This window comes from Nerophis ophidion, linkage group LG17 (genome assembly GCF_033978795.1).
Source record: "Nerophis ophidion isolate RoL-2023_Sa linkage group LG17, RoL_Noph_v1.0, whole genome shotgun sequence".
Taxonomy (NCBI): domain Eukaryota; kingdom Metazoa; phylum Chordata; class Actinopteri; order Syngnathiformes; family Syngnathidae; genus Nerophis; species Nerophis ophidion.
The window spans coordinates 42,700,850-42,713,501 of NC_084627.1; the positions used below are offsets into that span (position 1 = coordinate 42,700,850).

A 12,652-nucleotide genomic window follows, 5' to 3' on the forward strand; every position below is an offset into this window, starting at 1 on the left:
GAAAAGTCAGTAATTTCAATGAAATGAAATAAGTACTGTAAATAACTTTATGCACAATATCTACTTCCATTAGTTTGACCATGTTTGGTGATGAAGTGTACACATGTGGATTTCTGTCATTGTGGTTAGACAGGAAACAGTGACTTGAGCACTTGCTCGGCGAAGAAAATTCCTACTTTATTCTCCAGTCGTTGTTAAAAGGCCAATCTTCACAAATTATTTAGGGTTTTCTTTTTTAGGGTTGAATGCTTCTTTGGGTGATGTTCGGCGGTCCGCCTATTGAATATGCCTGAGTTAGGGTATGCCAGCGTATGAAAATAGAATTGGGGTATGACCTACAAAGACTAAGCTTTATTTGACATAGTAATAGGCAACAAAGTTGGAATACTTTTCAAAAATGTTTATTCCCATACTTTGCATATGTGCTCAAGACCATTCAAAGTCCACGTTCATTATTCCTTCCAGACACACACAAACCGTACAGAATCTGACGTCAGTCTGAAAAGTTGTTATAGTATTGGTGAATACATTCAAATAAAAATGTGGATATGAGGAGAATCAGATGTAATACGAAATTCATTGAACATAGATGAGATGCTGGGTTGAGAACTGTAGCAAAGGTTTTCCAAATCTGATTCAGCGAGGTGCACAGACCACATCTTTAGAAAAAGTAACAGAAGACATAACTAACATTGTTAAACAGTCCAACTAATCAAAGCAGGAAGATCAGCAACAGCCTGTTTCTTGAATCACAGAAACAAATGCAACTCAATCAGAAAAAGGTCACACTGAACAATTGTTGAAAGGATTTTTGTGCTTCATTTTTTAAAACCAGTTTCTAAGACAAGTCTGTTTTGTTAGCACCTGAAGGCTTTATTGTCTGCTTGTGCAACTGGGGAGGGAGCTTAGGAAGGAATGCTCTTGTAGTGGAAGAAACAGTAGCTGTTAGAGATTCATGTAGGAGGGAGTGGTTTGGAAAAAAAAGTTTTGCGTTGATATAGTTTGCCGTCAGTTGGTGAAGTCAAGCATATAAATTATCGTTCATTCTACAGTGAAAGTGATCACACGGTAAGAATTTACTCCATTGCCAGACGTCGAAGACAAAACAACACGTCGACAACTTCCGACGTCACTGTTCCAGTGCAGGTGTCCAAACTTTGGGTCGCACCACCACTTGCCTTTAGAACACGCCGGCCTCGGCCAACATGGTTCCCATCTCCAGCACCATGGACTTGCAGTAGACTTTGAAGGTTTGGTACAAGGTGATAAAGTCCTGGGTGCTGAATATGGTGTCTGCCAGAGCCGGACCCAGAGTGGACGGGATGAAACCTCGACCGTATTCCACCATCCACGTCCCAGCAGACCACTGGACGGCCGCAGCCTCGCCCATACCGTGCATCACGGTGTCACCTGCAGGGCAGAGGAGAAAAAGTAAGTTTCCATAAAGTGGTCTTTACTTTGATAAACAGCACTGGTGTAATGATCATTATTACGACATTGCAAGCACACAGAGTTGACATAATAAGCAAATCAGCAAACGCTTTAACTCTCCCATTTGTACCTTCTCACCCAATAATAGAAATACCATTTTCTATTATTGCTACCCATTGTACAATGCACTTTGTTGAGAATGTTTCAAATGTTTAGAGACCTTTAATGCACCAAGCAACAATCTCAAGATCTCCATCATATCAATGCCTGGATGTGATCAAAATGATTTAAGGCGCACTACACAAAATTAATGTAACGTAATATCACTTCTATGGATACCGTTAACAAAAATTCCTCCAAACAGCACACTGCCTATACTATGGGCTTTTTTAAACATCAGACTGTTGTCTCCCAAAACATTATTAGTCAATGAGGTCATTGGAGACAACAATCTTAATGTCATTGGTCTCATCTATACAAATGCACATGTTGCCCGTCCCCTTTAAAGGGGTGGAGGGGTCGCACTAATATACAATTAAAACCTTAACCTTACCCCTAACCTGCGTAATAAATATAAATAATTTTATGGATCTAATCCAATATTATATACAGATAATGTGTCATGAGACAGGCAAATATAAATTAAATAAACAGAGGGCATAAGTCAAATAAATTAAATGAGCTTAAATATACCTCCAAATGAAGCATAATGATACAATATGTACATACAGCTAGCCTAAATAGCATGTTAGCGTCGATTAGCTTGTAGTCTTGCACTGACCAAGTATGCCTGATGAGCACTCCAGCAAGTCAATAACATCAACAAAGCTCATCTTTGTGCATTCACGCACACAGTAAAACATTGGTGGACAAAATTAGATTTAAAAAAAGGAGTGACATAAACCACGTCCGTTACGCGTAAACAATCTATGGTGAGTTCAAGGACCGCTGAAATTAGTAGGACAAAACGGCGCTTGACAAATACTCTCATCAGTGAAGTATGTTTAAAATAAACATTGGGATTTCTAACATTTAGGAAGCTTTGTGTCATGTTTGTCCTCCTACAGAAACCATATTAAAACTAAATATATATTTACCCCCCACTTTTTCCATTTTGAAAAAGCTCTAAGGAGCCACGAGGACAGCACTTAAAAGCCGCATGTGGCTCAAGAGCCGCGTTTGACGACCCCCGAGTTAACCAGAGATGGTGGTTCTTTTTTAAAATGACTGTATAATGAAGCTACCATGGCAAAAGTGAAGTTTCATTGTTGTGTGCATTTATAAGAGACAAAGGTCATCAGAAAATTCCTTTTTTATTTAAACTATTTCTCCTAAAAGACGCATTTAGGCTATAAAGTGTTTTATTTGATAAAAAGAAGAAATTAATCAACAGATTACTCGATTACTAAAATAATTGATAGCTGCAGCCCTATCAAATAATACAAATATACAATTGTACCCCGCCTTCCGCTCGATTGTAGCTGAGATAGGCCCCAGCGACCCCAAAAGGGAATAAGCGGTAGAAATGGATGGATGGATGGACAATTCTGCATCCTATCTAACAAAAAACAGTGTACAATGCCATATTGTATGGGAAACACCTTATAATAAAAACCTGGAAATTGAACGACACCAATAAATGAGTTAATGCGTACCAGGATAGAAAAGTTCACTCTTTGTGGTTCCCTCTGTCCACTTTCTGAAGGAGCCAGAGATGATTGTGTCTGAAATCTCTGCCCAGTAGCGACCTATCAGAAGGGATGAGAGACAGCTCAAACATTATGCTTTCGTCTTCATCTCGAAAATTCTCTCACAATATCCAACCTAAAGTCTTCTCTGGTCACGGTGTAATGAAGTCGCACACTACTGTCCTCACCCGAGTGTCCCGATGTGTCGATCCCAGTACCAAACAGGATCACGTATTCCGTAAGTGAGGCGTGGAGGACACACATGCTGCCCATCCAGCCTCCAGCATTCAGGAACACCCACTCCAGGTCTTCATCAGGCAGGATGTGGCCAGGATACCTAAGTCAAATGACATTTCCATTAGCTGGTTTTGTTTTTTTTAGGCACACCTACCCGGGGTGGTTTACTGAAGTACTTCAGAATGATGCATCTGTAATTATTAAGTGTGTTAAAATAGCAGAAATGGGTGTGTCAAGTGTTTGTTAAACTAGTCCACTATCAAAATATTTCTGGATTGTAATCCAAACCTTTACCACAGACATGATCTTGCACTGTCAGAGAGGTTGTCATTTGACCTTACAGTGGTGTTCAAGTGCATTGCATCAGACAGTTATTTAAAAATCACCCTTCTTGGAGTGGCTACATAAGGTTACCGGAATATTAGAAAAGACTCTCCTTATGACAGAAGTTTTTACACCAGTGCAGATTGCAAACAATAATATGCAGTAATCTGAAGTTGAAAAAATGTGTTTAAGGATTGGTTGGTTTATGAAGCTTGATGTGGTTTCTGTTACTTTAGGAGAGTTCATTGACAGTCAATTTAATTGTAGTACTCAGTAAAATGTGTATTTTTAAGGCCAACAATAGACATTCACTTAGTGTTGCTTTCTTTAAAACATTTATTCAGCATTTTTTAACCTTAGAAAGTTATATAGTTGAAACCGAGAATGATGCCAAAAACATAAAAATAGATGGGACGTTCTCAAATGCTTATTTTGAAAATGTAATTTTGTTTATAGATTATATGTAATCTGTTTTTGTGTTCCCTCATTTTGCGCGAAGTAAATGATAAATAAATGATTAATGGGTTGTACTTGTATAGCGCTTTTCTACCTTCAAGGTACTCAAAGCGCTTTGACACTACTTCCACATTTACCCATTCACACACACATTCACACACTGATGGAGGGAGCTGCCATGCAAGGCGCCAACCAGCACCCATCAGGAGCAAGGGTGAAGTGTCTTGCTCAGGACACAACGGACGTGACGAGGTTGGTACTAGGTGGGATTTGAACCAGGGACCCTCGGGTTGCGCACGGCCACTCTCCCACTGCGCCACGCCGAAGTATCCTGTTGAAAACTTTGCGGTATGATGACGCGTGCGCGTGACGTCACGGATTGTAGCGGACATTTTGTTCCAAGCCGATCCCAGCTATGAGTAGTCTGCTTTAATCGCATAATTACACAGTATTCTGGACATCTGTGTTGCTAAATCTTTTGCAATTTGTTCAATTAATAATGGAGACGTCAAAGAAGAAACATGTAGGTGGGAAGCGGTGTATTGCGGCTGCCTTTAGCAACACGAACACAGCCGGTGTTTCCTTGTTTACATTCCCGAAGGTGAAGCTTTACTACGGAACAGAGCGGTCAAGCGAACATGGTTCCCTACAACATATCAACCGGCAGGTTTCGGTGAGAAAATTGTGGTAATAAGTCGGCTCTTACCGTAGACATGAGCGGAGCTCGCTTCGTTCCTAGTGCGCCTGTCAAAGAGGCAGCTGCGGACTCTCTTGCCTCCTCCGACTGGCCGCGCCTGAACGTGGGATGCTTCCACCGTTGAGTAGGGGAAAAAAAAGGGAGGCGGGGTGTGGTACCAGCGGGTGTATGGACGGTGTAGCCAGGAGTCGTGAATGCATTGCACTGTGGGTGGGTGTTGTGATGCGTTTGTGGCAGTGGTTCTCAACCTTTTTTTTGTCATCCCCCACTTTGGACAAGGGGGAGTTTTCAAGCCCCACCTGCCCCCATCGCCACAACAGAACGCTAATGCCGAGCTCAACATTTTCAAATTTATTGAACATCAAGTAACATTCAAGTCAGGGTTTCCCACACATTCCTTTATTTGTGGCGGCTCGCCACGAAAGAATTACGGCCAGCCACAAATAAAAAATCCAACATTTTTTCGGCTTTTGACTCGCTTGACCGCTCATAAAAGCAGTGGGACTCTGTGAATAGAGCTTGTAGTTACATATTATATAGATATGTAAATATGATATAAATATGTACATAAAGTGTTGTAATTATATTCCAACTCCGCGTTCTTCGTCATTGCCGTCGCAAGAATATAATAATAAAAAAATGTTTTTAAGTGAAATTCCCTCCCGTTCCTCGCGCCCCACCTGTCATGTCTCTATTCCCCACAGGTGGGGCCCGCCCCACACTTTGAGAAACGCTGGTTTGTGGTGTTTTGCAGGGCATATGTTCTCCAGAAACGTGTTTGTCATCGTTTAATGTGGGTTCGCGGAGTGTGGCGCGTGTTGGTGGGAGGGTTGAAGTTGTTTTGTATCGCAACCATTAGTGTGATCTGTTTGGCTGTGGAACAAGACCCCTGGTTTACACACAGTAAGGGCAAAAAAAAACAACTTCTCTGTTGTTTTCAAATGACGGCAGGAGAAGGGTTATTCGAGACGTCACAAATTTGTCCCGGCTGTAAAAGTAAGCATGCGCTTATTATTTTGCGGAGCGAGTTTTACCCGGCCATAATTCAAGGCAGGCGCATATCGCCTGCCCGGCGGCTATTAACCTTCGTCTTGTGTTAGGGTCGGCACCGACCCGTTTTAGTTTTTAAATGCATGAAAACACCACATACATTTATTTTTTTGCATCAAAGCTTTTTGACTTTTTCAGGAACCTCTTTGTCAACAAAATAAAACATTTAAATTTTTTTCACTAAATTATAAAATGCTCTGGTAGAAAATTATGCCCTTGGTGTTGTTAGGGTCGGTTTCGACCCAGTTATAACAATAAGACGATAAAGCAATGATAAGAGCCAAAACTGAACACACTGACAGCCAGCTCCTCTCCCAATCATGTGAGCTTTAGTGGATTCTCATTTTACCTTGTTATCCTGTACAAAAACAAACAAAAGACGGACACTAAAAGTGTCACTTTTTGCCACTCTGATTTTGTTTTTTTATTAGTTTTGGAACTAGTAATCTATTTCTCTTGGTTTCATTTGCTTGATTGGTTGTTGTTTGTCTGATGTTGGATTTCTGTTGCTGCAAAAAATACTTTTTTGCCTTTTTCTTGAAGTAAATATATATGGGTCGAAATTGACCCGTAACACCATAGATGTTACTATAGTTAAAATTCTTAAAAATGAAAAAATGAATAAAACACATTTTTTTAAGAGGTGTGTTCTAATACCCCTTAGTAATAGTTAGGTAACACAACAACCTTTTTTTTTTTTTTATATGATTCTCTTGAGGTTCGTTTTACCATTTTTAAAAATTGAAATCGAGGGGTATACTGACAAAAAAAAAGGCCCAATGGCCCAAACCAAAAATATTAAAACCAACATTTTCAAGGATAAGGAAGCCTAACAAGGTAACCAAGAGACGAGAAACAAATTGGATGATAGATAATTGTTTTTAGTGTATTTTACAGCTGATATTAAGACATGGGTCAAAACCGACCCGTTAACATAAGAGATGGTAACAGAAAGCTAACACAAGAGGAAGGTTAAAGGAAATACTGTACTTGACTTGGTGAATTCTAGCTGTAAATATACTCCTCCCCTCTTAACCACGCCCCCCGGAAATCGGAGGTTTTGGCATGCGGTTTGGCACTCGTTTTTTAAATCAACCATTCTGCATTCTTTGCAGCATCCATCCATTTTCTACCGCTTATTCCCTTTCGGGGTCGCGGGGGGCGCTGGCGCCTATCTCAGCTACAACCGGGCGGAAGGCGGGGTACACCCTGGACAAGTCGCCACCTCATCACAGGGCCAACATAGATAGACAGACAACATTCACACTCACATTCACACACTAGGGCCAATTTAGTGTTGCCAATCAACCTATCCCCAGGTGCATGTCTTTGGAGGTGGGAGGAAGCCGGAGTACCCGGAGGGAACCCACGCATTCACGGGGAGAACATGCAAACTCCACACAGAAAGATCCCGAGCCTGGATTTGAACCCAGGACTGCAGGCAGAGGGGTTAGTGCGTCTGCCTCACAATAAGAAAATTCTTTGCAGCATCTGGTATAAAATATAAATATATTTATAATATGAAATGGGGGCTTCACGGTGGAAGAGGGGTTAGTGCGTCTGCCTCACAATACGAAGGTCCTGCAGTCCTGGGTTCAAATCCAGGCTCTGGATCTTTCTGTGTGGAGTTTGCATGTTCTCCCCGTGAATGCGTGGGTTCCCTCCGGGTACTCCGGCTTCCTCCCACTTCCAAAGACATGCACCTGGGGATAGGTTGATTGGCAACACTAAATTGGCCCTAGTGTGTGAATGTGAGTGTGAATGTTGTCTGTCTATCTGTGTTGGCCCTGCGATGAGGTGGCGACTTGTCCAGGGTGTACCCCGCCTTCCGCCCGATTGTAGCTGAGATAGGCGCCAGCGCCCTCCGCGACCCCGAAAGGGAATAAGCGGTAGAAAATGCATGGATGGATATGAAATGGTGTTGTTGGTCATACCTCTTCCTGAGCTCCACCACCAGTTTGGAGTATGCCTGCTCATGGTCTTGCCCTAAGAGTGCAGAACAAGAATGAACGCCTGCTGCAGTTATATGACATGTTTTGGGCAGACATGTAATAAACTCACCCGCGTGTTGTTTGGCCAATTTGGCAATGTCGTCTTTGTTGAAAAGATACTGCTTGGTGGCCAGCCAATGGTTCACCAGCAGCCCCGCCAGGCCCACGATCCCGACAAACAGCAAGAGTTTACAACAGGTTGTGATACAAGCCATCGCGGCGGCGACACAAACACAAACACACTCGGCAACAGGTTGGTTCGACTAAAAGGAGAAAAACATGGCGCGATTTTGCTGCAAAAAGATTGACAGCTACTTCCGTGTTGACGGAGGCGGGATTTATCGGTTTAACCAATCACCACTCAGCACCATGCAACGCGCGTTCCATTTTGTGGCATTGGAGGGGAGGAGGTGAAAAAGAAACATCCACTTTTTTACCGCTTTCTTTTAATTTGAATTCACTAAAAATCATCATATTTCGTTTTTTATACTCTTTTTTTAATAATGTACGAGACATACCCACTTTTGTTGAACCTTTATGTTATGTTTTCAAGTGAGCGTTGACAGGAAATGGTACGATCCAGTTAGTCAGGAAGTAGGCGAAGGGGTAAAGTGTTTACATTTTCACTACTAGTTAAGTTCACTACTATTTAAGTTCTTGTGACTTCTCACAACCTTTTCAACATGAGTGTCCCCGAAATCCATTTTGATTACAAAGGTATGAATCATGTGTTATTATACTGTAGCGAAAGGTAACCCCTGCCAAGACATACGACTTGGTACACAGCCGCATCTAAAGTATGTTGTAGCCAAACAAACTGGCATTTAAAGGCCTACTGAAATGAGATTTTGTTTTTCAAACAGGGATAGCAGGTCCATTTCTATGTGTCATACTTGATCAGTTCGCGATATTGCCATATTTTTGCTGAACGGATTTAGTAGAGAACATCTACGATAAAGTTCGCAACTTTTGGTCGCTAATGAAAAAGCCCCGCCTGTACCGGAAGTATGTGCGCGTGACGTCACGAGTTGCAGGGCTCCACACATATTCACATTGTTTATAATGGGAGCCACCAGCAGTAAGGGCAATTCGGACCAAGAAAGGGACAATTTCCCCATTAATTTGAGCGAGGATGAAAGATTTGTGAATTAGGATATTATTAGTGAAGGACTAGAAAAAAAAAAAAAGTGTTTCAGATGTAATTAGACACATTTAATAGGATAATTCTGGAAGATCCCTTATCTGCTTATTGTTTTAATAGTGTTTTAGTGAGATTCTAAACCCATACCTCGAGGTCGGATGGCTGTGGTGAACACGCAGTGTCTCAGAGAGAAGCCGAGGAGCCAAGCTCACAGCTGCCTTTTTTGACAGCTACTGCAGGAGGAAGTCCCATAATCCACTGATTTCTCCGGTAAGACTTAATATCACAATTTTCCCATCCAAAGACATGCTGGTTAACGTAGAGAAAACATGTTGGCTTGACCGCTCTGCTTCACAACAAACAAAGAAACACCGGTTGTGTCTCGGTGCTAAAGACAGCTGCAATCCACCGATTTTCATTAACAGCATTGTTCTTTATGGTCTCCATTATTAAATGAACAAATTGCAAAAGATTCAGCAACACCTATGTCCAAAATACTGTGTAATAACGCCATGAACAGAGACGACTTTTAGCCGTGTTTGGTGCTGCGCTAATATGTCCCCTCCAACACGTGACGTCATGCGTACGCGTCATCATTCCGCGACGTTGTCAACAAGAAACTCCCGGGAAATTTAAAATTGCAATTTAGTAAACTAAAAAGGCCGTATTGGCATGTGTTGCAATGTTAATATTTCATCTTTGATATATAAACTATCAGACTGCGTGTTCGGTAGCATTGGGTTAAAGGCCTACGATAATGCCATCCATCCATCCATCATCTTCCGCTTATCCGAGGTCGGGTCGCGGGGGCAACAGCCTAAGCAGGGAAACCCAGACTTCCCTCTCCCCAGCCACTTCGTCTAGCTCTTCCCGGGGGATCCCGAGGCGTTCCCAGGCCAGCCGGAGATTTTCTTATTCAAACGGGGATAGCAGGTCCATTTCTATGTGTCATACTTGATCATTTCGCGATATTGCCATATTTTTGCTGAACGGATTTAGTAGAGAACATCTACGATAAAGTTTGCAACTTTTGGTCGCTAATAAAAAAGCCCTGCCTGTACCGGAAGTATGTGTGCGTGACGTCACGAGTTGCAGGGCTCCACATATGATCACATTTTTTATAATGGGAGCCACCAGCAGTAAGGGCAATTCGGACCAAGAAAGCGACAACTTCCTTCCCCATTAATTTGAGCGAGGATGAAAGATTCGTGAATTAGGATATTAATAGTGAAGGACTAGAAAAAAAAAAAAGCGTTTCAGATGTAATTAGACACATTTACTAGGATAATTCTGGAAGATCCCTTATCTGCCTATTGTTTTAATAGTGTTTTAGTGAGATTCTAAAGACATACCTCGAGGTCGGATGGCTGTGGTGACCACGCAGTGTCTCAGAGAGAAGTCGAGGAGCCAAGCTCACAGCTGCCTTTTTTGACAGCTACTGAAGGAGGAAGTACCATAATCCACTGATTTCTCCGGTAAGACTTAATATCACAATTTTCCCATCCAAAGACATGCTGGTTAACGTAGAGAAAACATGTTGGCTTGACCGCTCTGCTTCACAACAAACAAAGAAACACCGTCTGTGTCTTGGTGCTAAAGACAGCTGCAATCCACCGCTTTCCATTAACAGCATTGTTCTTTATGGTCTCCATTATTAAATGAACAAATTGCAAAAGATTCAGCAACACAGATGTCCAAAATACTGTGTAATAACGCCATGAACAGAGACGACTTTTAGCCGTGTTTGGTGCTGCGCTAATATGTCCCCTCCAACACGTGACGTCACGCGTACGCGTCATCGTTCCGCGACGTTGTCAACAAGAAACTCCCGGGAAATTTAAAATTGCAATTTAGTAAACTAAAAAAGGCCGTATTGGCATGTGTTGCAATGTTAATATTTCATCATTGATATATAAACTATCATCTGCGTGTTCGGTAGCATTGGGTTAAAGGCCTACTAAAATGAGATTTTTTTATTTAAACGGGGATAGCAGGTCCATTCTATGTGTCATACTTGATCATTTCGCGATATTTTTGCTGAACGGATTTAGTAGAGAACATCGACGATAAAGTTCGCAACTTTTGGTCGTTAATAAAAACGCCTTGCCTGTACCGGAAGTAGCAGACAATGTGCGCGTGACGTCACGGGTTGTGGAGCTCCTCACATCCTCACATTGTTTACAATCATGGCCACCAGCAGCGAGAGCGATTCGGACCGAGAAAGCGACGATTTCCCCATTAATATGAGCGAGGATGAAAGATTTGTGGATGAAGATAGTGAGAGTGAAGGACTAGAAGAAAAAAAAAAGACGGGGCAGTGGGAGCGATTCAGATGTTATTAGACACATTTACTAGGATAATTCTGGAAAATCCCTTATTTGCTTATTGTGTTACTACTGTTTTAGTGAGATTATATAGTCGTACCTCAAAGTCGGAGGGGTGTGGCGGCCGCTAGTGTCTCTGAGGGAAGCCATGTTTCTCGACGACGCGAAGCGAAGGCAGCCGGTCAGGCCGGGTGGAGTTTTTTTTCCCCCTCCTCCACGGTGGAAGCATCCCATGTTCGGGGGCGGCCGGTATATCCAACATTATGTATCTTTCTAACTGATCTTTTTTGTAACACCGTCAATGAATTAGGTGTACTTTTGTAGGTATTTCCCCATATTTCTGCGCAATAACTCAAATATGTAACACTAGTGAGCAGTAGAGAATATGAATTGATTTTTGGTCTAGAACATTTTTTGCTATATTCATTATTGACGTGTTTCTTGCTACTTTATGTTGTATATTTTTTACATGAGATTTTCAGTTAAATTTATCATCAATCATTATACCGAGACATTTGGTTTCATTTACTATTTCAATTTCTATTCCGTCTATTTGTATTTGTGTTTGACTTTCTCTTCTACTGTAACCAAATAGCACTATTTTAGATTTACTGAGATTCAAAAATAGTCTGTTTTTGTCAAAACATCTTTTTAATTTCTTCATTTATTCTATTATTATTTGTATTGTGTGTTCTCTCCTTCTTAGAACTATCAATGTTTTTGACCAAGACTATCAACTTTGTATTATTAATGGGATCATGGTGTAGCTTTGTGCGTTGCTTGGATTTTAACATCTAATGTTGTTGTTCATCAAATTACTTGGTAATTCTCTGAGATGATGGAACATATTAGTCATGACATTTTCCTGTTAATTTTGCTTCAAGTTTTACTGAATTGGCAAATAGTTGCATGGCTGGTAGGCAGGGAAACAACATGTTGTATTTGTTGTTTTGTCACTCAAAATAAAATATTGTGCAAAACTTATTTAATTTCAGTCAATCATATGAGAAAAAGTGAACAATTAAAGGTTTGTGTAGTTTTTAGCAGTTCATTTAGTTCAGGGGTGTCAAACTCAAATACAAAGTGGGCCAAAATTTTAAACTGAACAAAACCACGGGCCAGGGTTGAACAGAATAACCTTTTAAAAGGTAGCGGGGGGGGTGTATATTGTAGCGTCCCGGAAGAGTTAGTGCTGCAAGGGGTTCTGGGTATTTGTTCTGTTGCGTTACGGTGCGGGTGTTCTCCCGAAATGTGTTTGTCATTATTATTTGGTGTGGGTTCACAGTGTGGCGCATATTTGTAACAGTGTTGGC

At 41.5% G+C, this 12,652-nt stretch overlaps 2 protein-coding genes across 6 annotated transcripts in view; one reads left to right on the forward strand and one right to left on the reverse strand.

The window, feature by feature from the left end:
* Positions 1–385: 385 nt before the first annotated feature.
* sigmar1 (sigma non-opioid intracellular receptor 1) lies at positions 386–8,183 on the reverse strand. The gene is made up of 5 exons (XM_061877004.1): positions 7,945–8,183; positions 7,818–7,869; positions 3,308–3,456; positions 3,087–3,179; positions 386–1,410 (listed from the first exon to the last, which is right to left on the reverse strand). The coding sequence occupies exons 1-5, from the start codon at positions 8,087–8,089 to the stop codon at positions 1,181–1,183; spliced, it is 669 nt and encodes a 222-aa protein (XP_061732988.1). The 5' UTR covers positions 8,090–8,183; the 3' UTR covers positions 386–1,180.
* An 88-nt stretch (positions 8,184–8,271) lies between these two features.
* Positions 8,272–12,652, forward strand: part of galt (galactose-1-phosphate uridylyltransferase) — a 53,192-nt gene continuing 48,811 nt past the window's right edge. Inside the window, exons 1-2 of one of the 5 annotated variants that reach the window (XM_061877002.1) lie at positions 8,273–8,591; positions 9,136–9,285. Coding sequence is in view for 2 of the 5 variants with exons in the window: in XM_061876999.1 (XP_061732983.1) it covers positions 8,558–8,591 (34 nt within the window). In the remaining 3 variants the exon portion in view is untranslated. Of the gene's footprint in view, positions 8,592–9,135; positions 9,286–10,340; positions 10,491–12,652 lie in introns of all 5 variants that reach the window. The other 4 variants (XM_061877001.1, XM_061877003.1, XM_061876999.1 and 1 more) reach the window with 4 other exon arrangements.

What these genes read in the sequence shown, in the direction of transcription:
- sigmar1 (XM_061877004.1), bottom strand. Translation starts at nt 8,089, where the DNA reads ATGGCTTGTATCACAACCTGTTGTAAACTCTTGCTGTTTGTCGGGATC. An exon ending in GTGGTGGAGCTCAGGAAGAG is followed by an intron (nt 3,457 to 7,817) that starts GTATGACCAACA and finishes CATTTGACTTAG; the next exon opens with GTATCCTGGCCACATCCTGC. An exon ending in CGACACATCGGGACACTCGG is followed by an intron (nt 3,180 to 3,307) that starts GTGAGGACAGTA and finishes CCCTTCTGATAG; the next exon opens with GTCGCTACTGGGCAGAGATT.